Here is a 21,283-nt window from a genome sequence, read left to right as displayed (position 1 = left end):
AACTTTGACATATCTTTCTCTGTTTCTTGGTCTCATGTTTCTTTTCCTGCCTCATGTTCTATTCAATAGTGATTCCTCCCTGCAACCTTGCCTTTTCTGGTCTCCACCTATCCTTTTTTGTGCACCTTGAATTAAAAACAAACAAACAAAGCACCACACCACCACCACCAATACCAAAAACCCACAAGCAAACAGAAAGAAAGTGGGGAAAAAAGACTGTCTTTTAAAAACAAGCTACAGCCATTGCAAGAGCCATCATTTTAATGTTTCTTACAGATTGCTGCTACGAATAAAGTTGCTAACTAAGCCTTGATGCCACCGAGGGGACAGTTCAGGGTAAATTTAAGATCTGAACAGCCTATGCAGGCTCTTTCAGAGGCAGACATTTTCCTGTTGGCCAGAAGGAGCCAACTTCAGGCAGATTGGCTCAAGTGCCTTCTCAAGTTCCCTACTCCATTTAGGATTTTTCTTCAGAAAATATATTGGCACAATTGCTGCAAGTGGCTCCCATCTCCAGCATCTGCATCGCCTCATCTGTGCTGGTCTCTTAAAACCTCAATTATTACACTTCTGTAATTCACTGTTCTTGCAGCTTCAGCAAGTTCGAACGCGGATGTTCTCTCATGCCCATAGATAGGTGCATCCACTTCTCTTTGGTTACAGATCTAAGTCCAGTTTGGTTCTCATCGGCAAAGTCTTGGCTTCATTAGAGTTGGCATGAAAGGTGTGATGTAGACAAGAATTTAATTTTTTTTTTTAATGCAACCTGTGCTGGTGTGTGCCATCTGAACAGAATTGTAGGTCTCTATTCACCTCCCCATCTGCTCATTTATTATCTGTCTCTTTCCTCTGTTGCAGTGATGGTCTTGCCACTGGCAAGGTAAAAGCTTCCTTCTCTGAAGCCTGTGAGCTTTGAAGGGACAATTCTGTTTCTTTGCAGGTTTTTTTTTGTTTGGTTGGTTGTTTTTGGTTTTTTTTTACTTATTTTAAGTAGGTAAGGTAAAGAAATGAGACAAAATTAAATCTGTATTGTAAATCTACTTCAGGCTGGGGGTTACAGGGAGCAGCAGAAAAAGTGAAACTAGCAATAACTTAGCAATTCAAAGGAAGGTCGGTAGAAAAAGGTCTCTAATAAATTATGTGAGGCTTACAGCTGCTTAGGAGTCCCATCATGCTCTATATTCATTCTGAGAAAATTACTGTCAAGGGAATAAGATTGCTAACATCACTTCTGGAGACAAAGCCATTTAAAGGGATCAAGGTATGGTTTTTGGCACCTGCAGTGTACTTTGAGGCATAGGTCATTAATAGCCATGAGGCACCCTGGAATAGCAAGCAGTATGTCCCTTAATGTGAAATAAGATGCAAATCTATTTCCCTTGGCATCTGAATTAAATGTGTGCTCTTAAAATAGCTCTGAATCATCACAAACATTAAGTAACCTAAACACCAGTTACAAGTACAACTCAGGGACGTGGCACAAAGAAACAATGAGAGAACAGCTTGGCCCCATCTGCAAGGCTGATTGTATGCAGGGTGTGGAGCAGGTACGAGTTCAGTGAACGCAGTACGTGAACTGGTTGTCAGGCTGGAATTGCAATGGTGTTGTATTGAGACATGAAGGTATGAATTACTGAGATGCCTTGTAGAGAGATTTTTTTGCAGTGCAAGTCTAATGCTACTGCATTGAGAACAGCACTGACAAAACCTTGAAAGATGCAGGGAGAAAGACTCTGAGCTTCAAGGTTGTTCTCCTCTACCTTCAGCACAGGATTGCCCGGCACCTGGATAAAACTTTACTTTTAAAAGCCTTTATTTAAAAAAAAAAAAATTCCTTAATAAAGCACTCCAGCTTCAAACTTCTGTATACATCCTACTGCAGATGTATACGAAGCGTGTGTTTTATACACTAACCTCAGTCACTTAGTAGACACTGGGTCTCCTTACTGGAGAGTGAGTTTTTAAAGGTGCTGAGCCCAGCAGCTAAAAATGTTAGGCCCTAAATAGAGGTGTCTTTATGGTTTACTCAGGGTAGCAGAGCCCTGGGGTAGCCCTTCTGCAGAGAAGCTGCAATGTTCTCTGGTACTGGGAGCTAGCAGATCATGGGTAAGTTTGACTGGCTATCCATGAGAAAAAGGAAATAGAGAGCCTGATCACCACGTTAATAGCTACTCTGTTGTATTTAAAAAGTAAAGGACATAGATGATATAGCCCAAGTATAGCTGCTGGGTGTGCGTGGTGCTGTCTGTAGAAAGTTTAGGTCTAGTAGTATTAATTTGCAGCTGTGTAAGCAGGTCGTGTATTAGAGATCCTTATCGCCTATTTTAAAAATCTCTCATCTCAGTTGTTCTAATTAAATACTTGTTTCTAGAAGGCCTTCTGGCTGCCAGTTACTGCTGTCATTGCTTCTGGAGGAAGAAAAGCCAGAGGCTCTGACACACCTTGGGCTTGCTGGGGCAGTGTGGGCCAGGCTCAGGGAGCTGCTGTTCAGGCTTATCCTTTGGGAGGAGAGCAACTTTTTCCCAAAAACATAGCATGTTGACCCGATCTCACAGGCCAACAAGTGCACAGGGCCAAATACAAACTCTTTGTCCTTAGCCCTTTAACTAGTTCATAAGGCTTTATTGTTGTAATCAGGAAGGCATAGTCGTAAGATGTGGCATCCTGCCTGGCCAGTGCAGCCTAATTCAGCTACTGGGTTATTGTCACCTTGGGTTTTGTGGAATTACATAGCTTCAAATCAAGACTTGTGGAGTGTGTCCCAGCTGCATCATTTTCTGGCACATAACTTGAGTAAGGCTCTAGAGGACTCCTTAGGTAACAGTGATAAGAAGACTGGGTGTGAGGAAAGCAATCACTCCAGCTCACAGAGCGCTGTTGGTAATGTTACGTGTGAAGCTGAATACCTGGCTGAAAGAGGAAGATGTTTCCTGCAAGGAGTTCTGTGCTGCACAGGCAGTGCCTGCCTTCTCTGTCGCCTCCAGAAGATCGCTCTTATCACTCCTGCAGTACAGCGTGTCGGCTATGCTGCCCGGGAGCCACTGGGTTGTCCCTTTGTCCCCATCTCAGAGCGTCGCTGCTTGCTGGGCTGAAGTAGGTCATTCCACTCTCCAGGCAATCACCCAGACAGGCATGTCCTTCTTCTTCATCAAGGTTTGTTGTTTGTACTAAGCAGGGCTGACTAGGCATCCCTTTGCTAAGTGTATGAGTGATTGTCTTTCAGTGACTGCGATATAAGGAGTTTAAAATTGAGGTGTTTGAGGCTGGGGGTAGAGAGCTGGGGTTGGGAACTGCTGTAGGGGGAGCAGACGCTGTGCTGTAAAATTTGCATCAAACTCTGGGCAGTGCAGGCAAAGAGATTTTTGTATGTTTTGCAGCGCATATGTGCACAGTTGCCAAGTTTCCTGGGAACACCGTTTGGCAGGACTCTGTCCACAAGTAGTAGGAGTCATTTTTGGATCTCAGTAATCGTGGCAGTGTGCTCTTGTGAGCAGAGCCGGGGGGCACCTGGGGAGCAAACGCTGCTTCAGGAGGGACTTGGGAGGAGATAGCCTGAATGGCAAAGTACCAGAACAATTCTGGGGGAAAATAAAATGACTAGGGGTGGGGTATTTTTAAAGTGCAACGTTTTTTGTGTAGTTCACTGTGATATTTAAAAACAAGAAGACTTTTGACTGCTGCAGTAATTCATCTGTCAGCAGAAGAGGGTCTTAGCACCTCCAGCTGACTTCCAGCATTGCAATAATTCTGCATTTTATGCCACCTCAAATTTTTTGTGTTTTATGAAGTCCTTCATATGTGATTTTGTGACATGGATGGGCATTTGTGGAACTGCAACTACTGATTCCAAGTCTGAAGTATTTGCTTTTTATAAATACTGAGCAAAGATCTTTGCTTTTCTTCCTTCTGTGCTCTCTACCAAGCATTTGAATTGCAAGCATTGTCATGCAAATGTCTGTGCAGAAGTGTGTACTTCATCAAGCTTTGGAAGTTTTCTTTTTTAACTGCAACAAAAAAAAAATCCCCCCACATCTCTAGATGGCAATTTACATTCAAATCCTGTTTGCTGTGTTCTCATGGTAACTACTGCAAGGGCATATGTGCAGTCCATGATAAATAGACGTCCTTAGAGCTCCTAAAACATGGGGTACAGAGTACTGTCCTCTAGCAAAAACTTTAACATTCCTGCCGAACTGTGTCTTAGGGCCTTTTGTGCATTTTATCTCTTAAGGTTTAGGAATTTGTTGGCTGTGAAAGATATTTACATTCTTGATGCCTATAAGGTGAGATTAGCCCTGGTGTCCTGTTATTCAGGAATATCTGCAGTGATTGCTGTAGAGCCAGCCCTCACTAGGCTTCACTTCCTTTGAGTAGCAGCAGGCATGAATTAAGCAAGTACAGCCAAAGATATCACATGAAAGACTTGAAATACCAGTGAGCTGAAGAAAGCGCTGTTTGGTGTGTGTGCATAGCTGCAACTGCTAAAGATTCAATTTTTCACAATGGGCGAATGCTGAGGGGTGAAAAGCCTTAAAAGGTAAGGGGTTTAATTCATGCTGGTTTTTTTAATAATTTTAATCTTGTGTATTTGGAGCTGCAGTGGACTTGTACTTTCTTTTTCTGTAAGTCCACTGGAGTGCCTGGAGTTTAGCTGAGCAAGCTGTACTGGGAATGTTTCTGGACTTGTATTTTCTTTCAAAGAGCGTAAATGCGTGTAGAATCAAGTTTATGAAAAAGTGACTGAATTTACTGGGCTAATCATATTTTCGAGTGCCAGGAGATCTTTGCTGCCAAGCAGTCTGCTTTAATAAATCACACTCTGTTTAAAAGTTAAAGGGGCGATTGTTCACAGAGCAGGGAAGAAGTCAGCAGAAAGAGAGCTGTGTGCAGAGGAGGGAAGACCTGTGTTGTAGTGATGGGCTGCTTCCTGGAGAAAGATCTTTTCTGTTCTTCGACAGTTTACGGGGCAGATTCAGGAAAAGCAGCTATGTAAAGTTTAGGAGCGTGGTATCTCTGTAATTTATTAAGGCATAAGGCATGGCTGTAGTTTTGCTTTGATTACATGATAAGAAAGCAACGCCAGGGACAAGTGTGTTCAGAGGTGGGGGGTGTCTAGGGAGATATCTGCAGCACTCGGAAATCTAATTTTGTAGGTTTACTGGAGAAACTTGACAGGGCACATGTGAGACAGTAATTTTTTTTTTGTCATAGAAATACAGGAAAGTCAATATGCCTGAAAAAAAAAATGAATTGCAGTAGTAATGGAAAGGATACCATAACAGCAGTATATTCTGACTTTGTTTGCTGTGTCAACTCCTCCCTTCCACCCCTGATGAAACAAACCCCTCAACCCAGAAGGCAGAATAGCTCTGTTCTTCTCTGCTGGTTGTCTTTGCTTGTGGGATCTGCATTTTGCTCTTTGCTTTCCCACTTAAAGAGCTTGCCTCTGCAAACATTAGCATTCAGCCACAGGGTAGAAAATTAGGATAAAATTGCTTGAGAGAACCTGTTGTGAAGGGAATGGGTTTGATCCTGTGTCATTGAAGTCTATGGGAGTTTTATTCTGGTCTCCAGATTTGCCTTGCAAATCTAGATGGAGGAGATCTGCTCTGATAAAGTGCCTATGGGACTGGGAAAGGGGGTTCTCGTAATTTGGAGTTATTCTCTCACTGATGTTAAGATGTGTCCTCTTAAACTCCAAGTGGTAACAGTGGTAGTTGGTCAAAATGTATGTATTTTTGTTGTGTGGAACATCAATGATAAGTATTCAGTATTTATTTTGCTAAAACTGTTTTAGTTTGAAAAAAGGTAAGATCTGGTTTGTTTTTCATTTGTTGGCTTATTCAAAAGAGTGTGTGTACAACCTGTAACATAAATGGAAGCAGAACAACGATTTTTCTCCAATACAGTTAGATCACTGATAGAAAATATCTGAAAGTTATTGTACTGTCCCAACTATTCACAGATCTTTGTCTAACAGAGGTAACCTTGGTACACAAAATCCATGTCAAGAGCAGAAGGTAATGTTGTTCAGAGTAGGCTTGGGTCGGTTACTAAACTTTGTTCTCTTCAGCTGTATCTGCCTGTGTATGTGCACGTGTCTTTTTTCTTAGTCACAAGATGTGGCAAAGAAGCAAAGATTTTTATGGAGGAAAACCTCACTGTGAATTTGTAAGGACAAGGTACATTTCAGAGCATCTGCTGTCAGCTTGTAAGATGAAACTTTAAACATAAAACATTTGCTGAAAGCACATCAAAGCACCTTATCTTTGTTGCCTAACTCGCGCTCAAAATTTACTGTTTCTGGTGGTTTTAGACAGTTTATAAGCCTAAGAAGCAAGGCAAGTTCATTCCTAATATTGTTATTGTTTCACTGTTAGAATTACAGACATGAGGTTGTGCTTTCAGTGGTATGAAATGGAATGTAGTAGCACTAAAGTTCGTGTTTCAGGACATCAGCTGAGTTGTAGATGTGTGACAGCAGTCAGCCTAAACTGCAGGAAGTTTCTGGTTGACACATGATGAGCTTTGAGGTTGCTGTTGTTGGTTTGTCTCCTCCACATTCATGGTGTGCGATCTCTGTTCAGGCAACAGGGAGCTGGGCAGCCGGTGCTGCTTGCAGGAGCTTTGCTGGCGGGGTGGTAGCACCCCAGCTCCTCAGGCTCCGTGGAGTGGTATTAGGTTTGCTGTTCAGTCCCAAGCACAGGGTAGGTGTTCACTCTGTGAGGTTGCTGGTGGGCCAAGAAGCCATTGCACCATCATTCAGGACACTGGGCAGTGTTCTGTTTTGGCTGCCACCTTGGATTGTCACACACACCTGTGCACGTTGCACAATGTTTGGTGTAGAAAATGCAAGTTTGTCACCAAACTCATAGTGCTATGTTATATTCCCATTGTTTACATGATGAGATGTGTCACGGCATTTCTGAAGCTCTCTGTAGATCTAGATATCTTAAACATTGTGTTTAAGATGTGCAGTAAGTAGAGTCTTTTGGGAGGTCTCAAAACTTTCAGAAGTCAGGCAAAGATAAAATAGATGGGTTGAGAGAAGACAGACACTTTCAGAAAGCCAGATAAATGCCAAATCCTCTGTGAAACTGGCTTTCTCAAATGAATGGCTGCCCCAGATTCAGCATGAAAAGGATGAGCATGTCCATCTGCAGCTTGCCAGCCACACCATTTGTGCCTATTTAGCCAAAATGAAACAGTGTCCAGTCTTATTAATCAAGTAGTCTTTCAAAAGGAGAAGTGATGATTTTTGATAAAAGTGGTTTAGCACTTAAATTAGCTTCACTGAAGTTTTTGCTCTAAGCAAACAATTCACATAGCAAACAAAGTCCCATTTAGAAAGCCTGATTCTATCTTCAGTGTCTCTTTCTGACTCAAAAGTTAAGGGTTGTGTTTTGCTGCATATTTAAGCCAGCCTAGGAACTTCTCAGGGGAGAAATGGTTGTTCAGCCACCCAAAAATTGCCATTTCCCTGTGACCACTGGTGTGCACAACCTAGCACGTCTCAAATCGGCCACTTGTGCAAGTCAGTGGCCTGAATGAGCTCTAAGAACATGTCTAAATGCTTTGCTTAAGTTATTACTGATTTTATGCTGCTTTGGGTGTGCCGGCCAGCACATGACAAGAGTATCTGGAGCCATGATGCCTCTTGTCATGCAGCTTTGAAGAGAAGTGAGGCATATGTGCAGCTCCCTTGTGTACCCAGCCTAAAGTTGCGTTGCAAGTCGCCTTGCAGAGAAGAAGGGAAGGCTTGCTTGAGTGGCCTGGAGTCATACTGCTGGCCGGTCCCAGGAGAATGTAGTGCTGGTATGTCAGCAGTGAAAATGCATCTAACCACTCAGGGAGTCTCAATGCAGTGTTTTCATGATCAGAAAATCTGGAAGAGGGAGAGAAAAAGGCACTTCTGGAGCAGGAAGAACCATGTTCTTATTTAAATGTGACACAGCAGATTGTAAAACCATAACTAAGAGCAGATCTTTTCTCCAGAGGATCATCTCAAGTATGGATAGAGTCAACCAAGTGTAACTGAGAAAAGATGGAACTCGGAAACTTGCCTTAGAGAAACAAAGGGCCATGGACCAGCATCCCTGCCTGTAAATTCTGCAGGCTTTGTGCAGATGAACAGTGGCATCACAATTACATCGCTCAGGTGTTTGGATGTTAAATTAGCTAGGTATTATAAATCACTCTTTCTGTTTATGTGTGTGCATAGTTAGAGCAGTTAATAGTTAGTTTGATAATGACATTGATGGTAAGGGAGGTTTCTTAACATCCTTTTTGGGTAACTGCACCATACTAATGAAGCTAAGTTAATTTACTCTATAGCCAGCTCTTACATCTCAGATGTATAGGAATTGGAACAAAGAACTAGTTTATGCAAATTTTCTGTAAGGGAAAATTATAGGGTGCCTTTCATTGCAAGTGTTAATGATTGCCAATATATGATCTATAGCAATGACATGACAATGTGGACTTTTTTGCTCTACCAAGTGGAATTACTAGCAATGCTTGCAGGAAGCACAGGAGCTACCTCCTGTTCTAGCCAAGATGATGTTGACTCACCTGTACCTTTAGTGTGGCCTCTGTGGCAGCACAGATAGCTGTGATCTGCAAAGATCCTCCATTTCATGTTTAAATAATATATGAAGAAATCAGTAAAAGGAAATTTTAAAAGAGAATTACCAGAAATATCTAATTGGATTTTGATGTGGTTCTCAGAAACATCGAAGAACTTGAGGAGGAGACTTACCAGCTCTTAATGGTGGGATAGGATGGGACTGTTGTGTTATAACAAAGCAGTCCAAGGAGAACATATTTGTTGTCTTTTTCTGAGAAATAAATGTACACAAGAACAAGCAAGTACCTTCAGTTTCTATCCCTTTTCCACAAACACACACACCTTTGACTGGTTTTGTTACCCCCTTTGCAGATCTGCAAGGTAAGTCCTGAATTTGTAGAGTCATAGAATCATAGAATGGCTTGGATTGGAAAGGACGTTAAAGATTATCTAGTTCCAGCCCCTCTGCGATGAACAAGAACACCTTCCACTAGAATCGGGTTGCTCAAAGGCCCATCCAGCCTGGCCTTGACACTTCCAGGGAGCATCCACAACTTTGCTGGGTAATCTGTTGCAGTGCCTCACCACCCTCATGGTCAAGAATTTCTTTGTTACATCTAATCTAAATCTACCCTCTGTCAATTTAAAGCCACTACCCCTTTCCCTGTCTCCTCTCCACATGCCCTGGTAAAAAGTCCCTCTCCATCTTTCTTGGTGCCCCCCTTTAAGTACTGGAGGGCCGCAATAAGGTCTCTGCTTTCTCTTTTCCAGACTGAACAACTCCAACTCTCTCAGCCTGTATAAGTGTGCAGGGATAGAGGAGCAGCAGCTCAAAGGACCACATTCCAAGATGCAGGAGTAATTAACATGCTGATTACATAGGGCTGAGCTGGGTCATTTATCTGGGCCATCACGCAATTCTTGCTGTCCACCAGATAGATGTCTGTGCTGATCATGGGGATCCCTATCACCTGCTGTAAATTTGCATTTCCCTTTTCTAGACTTAAAATGTATCTTGGCTGCAGTGTTACAGGTACCCTCATACTTTTAAAGCAGATAGAGCTCCAGACCATCCATCGCAATTCTGCTACGGCATAGGTCTCAGGAAGCCCCCCCGCTGTCCTGAGCTCCTCCAGGTTGAAGCGAACCCTCAGTAATGATGAAAACCAGCAAGGACTGTGTCCACCCAATGGGATATTTTTGGTGCATAGGGGCCCATGTGCTAGCTGCTCTGTCAGGGGTCGTTGCATGGTCCCAGGGGAGCCAGGCAGCAGCGGTGCTCTGGGAGGGCTGGGTCGTGGCACCCTTGCAGGCAGCAGCCTGGAGGCAGCAGCCTTGCCCTGAATGGAGTCCTGTGCCTGCGCTGGGGTGGGAATAATCTGCCCTTTCAGTGCTACCCGACCTCCGGTGTCTTAGCAACCCAAAGCAGTTCGGCTGAATATTTTGTGGCATTCCTCATTTACACATATCAGATATTGGCTGTGATTTAAGCCTGGCTGATTTCCCATTACAGCTTTCAAACAAAAGGCGCAATACAGGAAAGAGAGGAGAAAGGGCTTCTTAGGAGACACCTTTATAAAACCGTATATTTTTTTCAGCAAGGAAATTGCACTGGAACATTTGCTTACTTGAGAAAGCACCAAGCAGCAAGTCTGCACATTATGCCAGCCTTGTGCTTTGTAGGTGTCTTTTACGGGCCACAGAGGGAGGGAATGAACTGCATGCAGGGGCAAAATGCGTTGGAGAAGGAGAAACTGCTTGTGGCCTCAATACTGAAAAAGGGGTGCGATCAAGTGCTAGCTGTTTTAATGTTGCTTGAATCTGATTTTGACTTTTAGCTAGGATGTTGCTGGCCCTTGTGACCGGACAACAAACACGTATGCTCCATACCTAAATCAATTAAATTTTATTGTCTTAAACCTTATAGGTTGCAGAGTGTGATTCATGACTGTTACATGGCATTTCCCACTTTTAATGATTGGAGCTGACAATGTGTATGAGTTTTTTATTATTTTATGGTGAATGTGTGAAGGCTTTGTAATGACTTAATCTAAGCTAGTCCACAGTGCTGCAGCCTGTGTCTTCGCAGACACTCAGCCACAGTAAAATCTCAGCCAAACTTCCCTTGCTGACTGCCAAATACTTGCATTAGTAATGAACTTGCTTCCTGCCAAGGCAAAGCTTGCATGTGGGAAGCACGGGTCTGGACTCCACTCTGCGCTGAGGGCCAGTAGCTTATGTGTCTTGTTCCAGTCTCTGGTGCAGAACTGGTTTTGGGGAGTCCCAGTACCAAATGTTAGAGGTGTCAGCACTCAGTTTCTTTGAATAAATAAAACAGTATTTTTTGCACAACTGAAGTGCTGAAGGGGGACTAGTTAGATCTTCTAGTCTAACCCACTGCGTGGCAAACCATAAGGAAACCCTTACTGCTTGCTGGAAGGAGGAGGACATCTCGTGTTTTTTTTGAAGTGTCTGGTGGCTTTAGACCATCCCACCACCATGGGTAAGCTCTTCCAATGAATACACTCACTGAGAAAAAGGTGTGCCTTCTGGTTTGGATATGTCTTGCTTTGATGGTTTTTATGTGTTTATCTGCTGTATATTATAAGTTGTTGAAGGTATGTTCTTGCTATAGCTACTCGCAGATTACTATCAAGGCCTCTCTGTTTTCTCATTGATGAGCTCCTCTGGGTTTTTATTGAAGTCCCTTACTGTTTGGTTCTGGGGTTTTTTGGTTTGTTTGGTTGGTTTTTTTAGCTCAGGTCTTTATTCTCATGGCTCTTACCTAAGTGGTTTCCAGTGCAGTGGTCTGCTTTATTGCGCTGCAAAATTTGACACGGTATTTCAGTAGCAGTCGTATAGCTGTAAGACACAGGTTAGCCTACAAGTCACTAAACTGACTTCTAAAATAACAGAGAATTCTTAGTATTCTCTTTAAAGCAATGTCCCAAAATAGAAGAGTCTCAAGACATAAATGGCATTCAGGCATGCAGTCCTAAAGGAATTGGGTGTGACCAGATCTAGAGAAGCAGCAGTTGAGTGCCCAGGATGGAAGCAGAGAATAAAGTGAGATTTAGATTTAGAGTCCTCTTCTGCTCTACGAGTTGCTGTCTCTTGTCGCTCTGTGAAGTGCGATGCTAGCTCCCTCCACCTGTGCACCATGAGCTCTTGTGGCTGGAAGCGAGTTTCTGCTGCCTCCTCCTTTCTACTTCCCTGCAACAAAGAAGAGGAGGCAATACCCCTGTATCCTCTACGCCCCTGTAGGGCAATCTGAAAAAAAGGTTGCTCAGTTTCATGTCGTCAGGAAAAGCAAGGAGAATTGTGATAATATGGATCAAAGTTATCTGCAGTACTATTTCAGGATGTACTGTGGGCGGGAGTGACACTGTGTTAGCATTGCAGTGAGAACTGGATACGTGGAGGGCTTCACGTATTTGAGTGTGAGATTACTTGTAGTACACTACACTAGGCTTTAGAAGTACACAGGATAGTTCTTAGAGAGATTGTCACAAGAAGATTTTTAACAGCCGTGTCAGACTTTGGCCATGCAAGATGAAATTAATCTTAAACAGATTGTCTCCAGTATTTTCATCCTAGTTTTCTATCCCATAATGAAACTTTGGATCTTAAAGAATAAATGCTTGATACTAAACACCATCATCTGAAGAAACAGTGTTAGAGGAACCATCCTGAAATATGATTTACTGCTTTTAGGAATAGAAATCAACTTACATACCCAGCCTGCCAATAAAATGTTGAATAACAAAAAAGATTTGTAAGGTGTGAATGAAAAGTCTGCTGTGGAGGAGTGAAAGTACCAAGGAAAAATTAAAAAAAAAAAGGGTCCATGTAAGTTATGTGATGTCATTGCTGACATGGTGGGGGGGAGGGGGGCAGGGTTTCACCATCTGCAGTTGTTTTGTATGCTGCCTCGGCAGACATGGAGTGGTGTGTGCAGTTTTTTTCTTGATCTTTGCAATGAGCAGTGGTGACGTTGGTGTTGGCTGTCTTGACGGGATCGATAAGGAAGGACAGCTGTCCTTGCAATTAGTACCTCACAGCGTGTTTCTTCATGGTATGTCTGTGGCTATCAGGCTGCCTGATTGATTTTCTTCAGGAGAAGCCTCCTAACCACTCACAGTGTGGGGAGAATGAGGCCAGATTGGGGTTTAGTCTGTGGGGACTGGAGGCTGTAGTGAGGATGTCCTCATGAAATGGCAACAGATTACTCGCAGGTGGAGAAGGAGGGTCCATGAAAAAGTCCAGCTGGGGTCTGTGCTGCGAGTCACACCTTCTGCCTGTGTGCTGAGATTCTGCCCGAGTAGATCAAACCTTAAATCCCTCTTTTCCCAAATGCTCTTAATTGTCTGTCTCACATGGATGGTCTGGCTGTTCTGGGACAAACAGCTTGTGAGAGCTGCTGTGCATTTCAATGGATTCCCTGAATAGTGTATTCAAGCAACAAGGGCTCACTTAGCTGAAAATATAGGCGGTCACATAGATAGCACTAAACATACACTTAGAAAACTTAAAAATCTCTGGAGTTCAGGCCTGTACCTTTAACAATCCATTCCTATTCCATGAAGTTTTAACTAGTGTGTGAGAAATAATACTGGCATTTTGAGGAGGTAGCATTCCTCTGGGTTTATATGAGAGAGGTAGACAAATTCTGGCAGCTTCTAGCAGAAATTCTGTATACCTTTAGGAAGGAGAGCTCACAAAGAGGCTGTTGTGTGTTTACTCAGGGGTAGCATTTAGCACATAGAGGCCAAAGAAGAAGAAGCTTGCTCCAAAGTGCAAGTATTCAGCGACATGACTAATAAAAGGTAGACTAAATAGTTCCGTGATTATGAAGTTATCGATAGTCGTCAATGAAAGCATGAAATCACAGCAAGCTGGTCAGATCATTTGAGCAGCTTTTCTCCAACAGTGAAGCTAGTTCCAGCTCTTGTCTTTGCTGTATATAGACAAGTGGGACCTGAAATAGGACTGCAGTTTCTTTGTAGATGGATCTATCTCAGCAGTGTCTTGACTGACTTGTAAACACTAGTGCAAATGGTCAGTGTGGTAATGTACTGCTTCATAGCTCTTAAATGGGCTGCTGTCTTAAAAATGTCCTTGAGGTGCCCTTGCTTGTAAAATAACTTCAGTGACAGGCTGTATATAAATATAGAAGCATTTTCACATTTGTTTATTGAGTCTCCTCCTTTGACTGTCTTAGTACATTAGAACTATAAAAGTACAGCGTTCCTCCTATAGTAGTAGTATTATTAGCACGAACAACTCTAACCTGTGGCATGAGAGTGGCTAATTCTGAAGTCTGTCTCTTATCTTCCAGCACTGAGTATTTCAGATGACTCAAGCAGGTCAGATATAGTAGTTGTAGTTGAAGAGAAGATCAGCTAATCGTGTAAACTCTTGCTGTTGGTAAATACAGTACTTTCACGTTCAGACCTGTAGCGATTGTATAAAAGAGCCAGCATGTCATTAATGAGTTTGTGGTGAAGTTTGGCCTGGAGTTTGCAGCAGAATTTTTTGAGGCCTGATTGTTGTTGCAATACACCCATGCTCTTTTTCTAGCAGGTTACCACCAGCAGTGTTAGTAATTTTTAAAGGGTTTTTAATGGGGTTTGGGAGTGGGTGTGTCGGTAAAAGCCAGGAGAACTTTGGACAAGCAAAACACTGTTATTTCAGGTTTATCAAAATATTCCTTGACTTGCCTGTGCCATACAGTAGAAATACCAAATAAACTTAGCTGTGGCATGTTCTTTTTTTTTACTCTCCTGTACTTCTATGTTGTTTGTCTGTGGACACAAATACCCTGGGACAGTAAAGGCATGTCTTCAAAAACAAAGCAAGCATCAAACTTGTCTGTGCTTTGACCTGAACCTGTTCCAGTACAGCTAGCTGCTGTAGAGGGTTTCTTTCCTTGGAATACACATGCTCTTAGGTCAGTGGGACTTGATGCCCCAAGTCCTTGGGCAGGATGCACACAGGTTTTAATGCTCCTTTTGCTGGAAATGCAGCAGTTCTGAGATTCAAACTCTTGAATAAGCTGATGCCATCAAAGTTTCCAGTGCAGGCGACTGAAGAAATGATGTCTAGAAGAGCAGGGAGGAAATAATCTGTTGAAGGTAGGAGGGGGACCTGGCACTGCAGCCGAAGTCTCTGGATTTGACAGGGTGATTGCCCTAGCCCTGCCCATCCTGACTTTACAGTGCGTTCTCCTGTTGTGGGTGCCAGCATTTCCCTTTCACTCAGTTCAGGTTCCTGGCTTAAATCCTTGGCACAAGTAGACGCTGCTGAGCAGTACGTATGGTAAGAATTGCTGAGCATAATGTGGTTTAAAAAAGGCAAGCAGTGGGTATGCAGAAATTTTCACATTGGTTCAGCTACATTGTATATTAGAAGTTAATTTATTCACACTTTTCAAATTTGTCTGGGAGGAAAACCTGGTGTTGGTTTTTGACTCACGGAGCTGTTGACTGAGATGAGAAGACTGTGGAGACTGTTTCAGAACAGTCTGGCTTAATAAGTCCCCCTATTTCTGAAGAAATATCAGTACACATTTGGATGTGAAAACATGTTCAAACCCCTCTATAAAGCAGGGGAAGACTCACCTGTTGTTAATTTCTGCTGGTTTTCTCCAGAGAAAAATTGCCAAGACTTCATTTTATGAGTAAAAGAACAGATTTAAAAAACTAAAACATTGGGAAAATTTACTGTTTTTTAAATAAAAAATTACTTTTTTTCATCTTTTCTTTCTCTGTATCTGTCTTCCACAAAACGTTTTCCTAAGCCAGGAAAATCAAGAATTTTAAGACACAGTAGCAAAGCTGACATAGTCCTACTCAAGTTCTCACACAGAAATCTAGAAACAAGGGACTGGGATTTTTTTCTTCTCTTCTCTGTCCCCCACACCCCCCATCTCTCTGTGAAGTTTCTCCTGCCTATATAAAATCCATGAAGCTGCTGTAGTCTGTTGTTATTGTGCCTGTACTCTTCTGAGGCAGCCAGGAGTTCAAGGAGGAAGAAGCAATTCCGTGGGGGAAGGTCATGTATCCTCCCCATTTGAACAGAGCAAATGATGTGCAGAACCAAAAAATGTTGTGTTTGCTGTGGGTGTTGTTCAGATGCTTGGGGTCTCCACTAAGAATGCTGCTGACCAGGGAAAAGGGAGATGTTTTTTTCAGCCTCTCATCAGACTGTAATCTAAGGAACTATTTTATCATGAAAATTATGCCTAAGTGTTAGATGTCTGTCCTAATAATGGCTGCTTCTAACTGTCATTTGAGGCAGAAGCTTCACCCTTTAGGAGGCTCGCCACAGATTAGAGCAAGCATTCAGCAGCTTAAGGAGCCAGAGTCTCGCCAGCAGAGACTCCAGCTCACATTAAAGCCTTGGCTTCAGTGCCATCTGGCACAAATTCAGTGGAGACTTTTGGATTTAGGAAATGATAATTACAAGTTGAGCTATCAAGGAGTTTACCACAAAATCACCTTTTATTAAGTAAAACAGACCTGACTTGTAGCTATTAATTTCATACTGATGTTGCTCAGTTTCCTAATGTGGCTGTGACCCATGTGAGGATAACTGTTCTTTAGTGATTTGGCGTGTCAGAGTGGTTTAGTGATGCCATTCCTTGATAAAAGTGAAGTATCTGTTAAAAATTGAGTCGATTTGAAGGTGATTGCATCTCAGACTATTTTGGAAGCTATCAGTTGACTTCCTTTTCTGTGGCCTTCTCTTTTAGGATTTGATCTTACTTAGCAGGAGTCTTACATTTAGCAATTAATACAAATTTTTACTTTGGAAGACATATTGTTTTAATATCATTCATGGTTCTGCTGTCTTTCTGGTATTTTGCTGTAGAATAAAATTTCTTCCCAAGTGTTCATTTGTGAAACAAGTCCAATTTTTACAGCAACACTGGTTTTTACAGCAATTCAGCAGACCCCAGAGAAGAGTTCTGCGCTGTGCTGCTTTGGTATAAATCTGAAAGTTAGCTCGCTGACCACAAGAAGTCTGGAGGAACACCAGTAAAGATACAAGATTGAGAATCAGCTGCACGGGTAATCCTTTGCATGGAGATTTTATACTGTGGCAAGTTCAGCTCCTCAGTGCTGCACCGAGCATTGTTCAAGTGGAGAAGGTCATCATTCTCTGTCTTAGAAGTGTCTGCAGTTTAACAGTGGGGTATATACAGTACTTGCACTCTGGTTCAATAAATGCACATACGATTGATTTTTTTAAGTATGAGGAGTCCTGCCAACTGGAAGTTAGCCTAAGATTGTCCCTACCTGCAAGTGTTTATAAGATTGAGGCTTGAAATGCTCTTCATCCTCAGAGTAGAGCTACCTGAGGTGCAGTGTGTCTTCACCAAGTCGTAAGGTGGATATGCTGGATGTGGTGGTGTGCACAGGACTGCATTTGTTAACTTCTTCTGGTTGTTTTCATTAGATGTGTGAAATCCTGGGAGCATTTTAGTGTTTAGGGTTTCAGCTCCCTCTCTGACTGGCTGCAGCTCTTCTCGTTACTGAGGACTGAAGAGCTGCTGTGATGGCTCAGTCAAAAACTCCCAAGTGATGGGGGACTATCTTCTGGTACTCCATACTGACAAGGGTAAGAGATGAGTCCAGCACATCTCTTACCACCACCCGCCGTTTACTCGAAGAAGTGGACTTGTGGCAGATGTAATTCCAGTGTTATACCAGGGCAGGATTTGACCTTCCAATGTAATAGCCTCATGTGTCTGTGAGTAATAAAAAATAACTAGAACTGTAAAGTGAAGGAGTAGGCTTATGTAATTAATATTGCCATGTTCTTTACATTGCCCTGCTTTGATACCATTTTCGTATCTCTTGCAGTGTTTCATGGTTTTCTTTAAAAATGGAGGTATCTGAAGTTAGGTGACTCTGTGACAATCCCAGCTTCTGGTGACAGAGCAGGGCTGTTTCTGACTTCTGTAGTTGCAGGAAAAAGGTAGTGAAAATGCTGCTTCTTCTGCAACTCAAAAGAGAGATGGAAAGAGAAAGTTGTTATTTTTAAAAAAAAGTAACGCAAGCTTTCAAGACAGCTGTGAGCCTGACTTCTGACTTTTTAAGTGCCTGAGGATAAAGGATTAGGTGGTGCAGCAGCCATCTGGCTGTGAAAGCAGGAGGTGCTCCCTTGCAGAGGGAGAGGCTGCCTTGTGCCTAATGTTTTGGTTTGTAGGGAGACATCTGTCATGTCACCAAAATTTTGCCTGTGTTGGTGTGTCCCCACTCCCATCCATGCATCTGCCTCCTCACCTCAACACACCAAACAAACTGTTTTGCTTGCAAGTCTTGTGAAGAACATTACCTTTAGAGCTAATAAGTGTGGATGGGGTAAAAGGACTAAAAGCAGGTGAAATGTTAAAGAAAAAATTATGTATTGACTCGTCTCCACATGTGGCACGCATCAGCCTTGCCTTACAAAAGGCAAAAAGTGACTGTGTGTTTCCTTGGGATTTGTGTGTTCATTCCCTCCTTTTCCTGTCGGGCATCATCAGCCGCCCGCACAGAGGCAGGCAGGCGGGTGTGTGCACAGACATTCAAAGGGTGGTTTTGCGAGGCTAGTTCCTGATCTACCTGGCTGCATTGGGTGGGCACATATGGAAAATGCTGCTGGCAATACCAGTCGTGACGGTATTGGTACCTTTATTGTTAGCGTTCATTTTGTGTGTTCACATACAAAGATTATCCTTGTGGTATATTTCACTGGTGGTGGCAAAATCCGAATGAAACAGCTAAGAAAGAGGAATTTTTTCACATCATTTGCAGAGGCTTTTTTCCCCCTCTGGAACATGGAATTTTTATACATGTGGCTGTGGAAATAAAATGTTAAACCACATTTGTAGCAGAGCCGTTAATGTGACAGTGTGCACAGTGGTGTGGAGTTGATGTAGCTCCTGAGCCTCCCTGGGATGCAAAGCACCTGTCTCAGAGGGAAGGCAAAAGCAGCTGCTGGTGGTGGCCGATTTCCTCTGTACCCCCCATCTGCCTGCTCGGGCTGGATCAGGTCCTGCTGGCCTGCAGTGCTAATGACCCCAGGCAGGGCAGGGCTCACCATGGTGACCAGCCATTTTTTAAAACACAAATTGTTTCCATTTTTGTTCAGTGCTATTGACTGTGGAAGAAGGGCCAGGCTGTGGTGTTTTTCCTTATGAATTTTAGCCCCTGTACCAAAGGGAGTGGTTAGAAATTCTGCGGTCAGAGGAATGGTCAGTGCTGGGGAAGCATTTGTGCAGCTCTGTGACAGCTCGGTTCAGAAAGGCTGCTGGATCTGCAGAGTCTCCCACCCATGCTCTAGAAAATAAATTTATGAAAGGGAGAATAGTAACATTTTGATTTAGGCATTTTGCCTTTGAAGGGAGGGAGGTAGAAGCTAATCTATCAATATTTTTGAAGCTGCGCAGTTAACAGCTCAGAGGTATCATCACTAGCACATAGTGTTTTGCTATATGAGTAAAGGTCCTGATAGAAAAGTTTAGGCTGGATATTTTAAATGAACTCTTGAGCCTGTGCTTTCCTGAAAATTCTTCTGATAAGTTAAAATTTGGAGGAGTCATTTATTTGTGAAGTTAAACAAGAGGCATGATTAAAGCCAGTAGATAAATACCAAGAAAGTCCTCTGATGTACAGTTGCTCAGGGCTTGATCTTGCTTCACATTTCTATCAGCTGAAGAGCTTCAAATCTTGTATAAAACGCTGACTGTATCTATGAGATCCCAGTTTCTGAACTCCTTGCAAAATACTGAGCACTGTACTGCAGCCCTGCACATGACTGTGCAAGGGGGGTCAACTGGTGGGTTAAAGTGGATGTTTGAGCTGATTAATTAAATGGTGTATTTACATGTGGAGCTATTTCGGTATTGGGGTTGCCGGCAATTTGCAAGGCAGCGATTAGTGTTATCTCAAGTAGGTTCGTGTGGCTGGTTTATCTCAAAGTGTGGTGAAAGCACAGGTGACTCAGGGGATTCTGAGTGGGGCAAGAGGATTCCTTAGGCTCCCAAGGGCAGGAACATACTGATTCAGTATTCACAGGTTTTCATGACTGAGCAGTTACCTGTTTTCTAAATGAAAACTTACGCTGAAAGAGCTGCATGCAAACAAGGGGAAGCTTATTTCAGATAAGCAGTTGGTTTTTTTCTGTTTACAGATGAAAATATTTCTGCTGTTCAGAATAGAAACTCTTTGAAATACAGCTATTTGAGATTTGAGGTACCACTGGCAAACTTCCATCCCCGTCCGTAGTAGATGAATTGTCACTACACTAAAAATTGAATCTTTTCTGCCCTTCTGGTTTTGGGTTTTTTTCTAAAACCATATCATGGCACTGTATTTGTGTATCATCAACATTTGGGGTCATCTACAGGGACTGTAAATTCACTTACTAAAGAAACAAGTCGAGCTTATAGCTGTAGACCTGTTACCTGCCTGTGCTTCTTTCTGTCATTCCCTTCTACACAGCAATGGCCTGTGAGTATATGTGAGATGGAAAGAGAGAGCTGATTGCATTAAATAGCTGTAAATGTGGTGTCTGTGGAAATGATGTTGTGTAATTACCCCTTTATTTTCATCCTGTAGATGCATTTTTATATGCTCAGAACTGCTTATGTCCTTCAAGACACTGCACTTTTTAAAATATAGCCTGTTTTTAGCCTTTATGCATTTCACCTTCCTATAATGTGCCCTTTGTTTATTTCCCCTGACATCTCTAACCGTTGCTATTAAAATCCTTGTTTTGAACCTGCTCTTTCTAGATGCCAGACCAGTTTGATCAGACAGTGGTGCTTAACCAGCTGCGCTATTCTGGGATGTTGGAGACAGTCAGGATTCGGAGGGCCGGTTTCCCAGTCCGGAGGCCCTTTCAAGACTTTTATAAACGGTAAACACACAGGCTTGTGCACTTCATATGCCATTCATAGGTACCAAATCAACATTCACATGTTGAGGAATAAAGTAAAAATATAGTAACAAAAAAATCATACAGCAAAACCAGAACTTGTCTCTTTAATGAAGTAATAAATACTTTTTGGTTGCCAGGTATAAAGTCCTCATGAGAAACTTAACTCTGCCTGAAGATTTAAATGAGAAATGTGCCATCCTGCTTCGTCTGTATGACAACACAAGCACTGAATGGCAGCTTGGAAAAAATAAGGTAAAATAATCTGACTGTGCATATTGTGGGGCTGGTGCTAATACAAAGCTGAGGGGCCAGGATTTCAACCGCACAGCTGCAGAGATGTAGTTGTAATGGTAATTACTTCTGGCCTTAAAAGAAGCTGTGCATGCCTAATTGGTGCTCTTGAAACCCTTGTAGCAACCATTAATGGTTGTACTGAGGCATTTGCTGTCTGAGGCACTTAGACACTGACTGGTGATTTCACTCATGGAGAAAGAGTCCACTTGAATTTCCTGCCACTGCTCACAAGCAGTGGCACTGGTGAGAATCAGAACGTAAAACATGGTAGCTGCATTTTATCATTTTTAGAAGTATTGAGCATGTGAGGTAACCCTTCTGTTCTGTAGGGAGCTCCACTCATACTGGTAAACTCACCTGCATGGTACCTGCTCAGTGGCTGAAGTCAGGGGGAGGAATGTTAGCCGGTGTTCATGTGGCAGAGTTGAGCTCTGAGTGTGTTTGCCATCTTAGTCTGCAAGTTCTTCAGAGGTGCGTTGGATCTCGATATGT

At 42.7% G+C, this 21,283-nt stretch overlaps 1 protein-coding gene across 1 annotated transcript in view; it reads left to right on the top strand.

Moving 5' to 3' along the window:
- The window catches only part of MYO10 (myosin X), a 76,077-nt gene that overhangs the window by 25,314 nt on the left and 29,480 nt on the right, over positions 1-21,283 (top strand). The window contains exons 17-18 of the mRNA XM_010139728.1: positions 20,352-20,476; positions 20,635-20,749. Of these exons, the coding sequence (XP_010138030.1) occupies positions 20,352-20,476; positions 20,635-20,749 (240 nt within the window). The remainder of the gene's footprint in view (positions 1-20,351; positions 20,477-20,634; positions 20,750-21,283) is intronic.

This window comes from Buceros rhinoceros, unplaced genomic scaffold (assembly GCF_000710305.1).
Source record: "Buceros rhinoceros silvestris isolate BGI_N320 unplaced genomic scaffold, ASM71030v1 scaffold10087, whole genome shotgun sequence".
NCBI classification, from domain to species: Eukaryota; Metazoa; Chordata; class Aves; order Bucerotiformes; family Bucerotidae; genus Buceros; species Buceros rhinoceros.
Note: the sequence above shows the minus strand (reverse complement) of the source record. Positions and strands in the feature narration are given on the sequence as shown.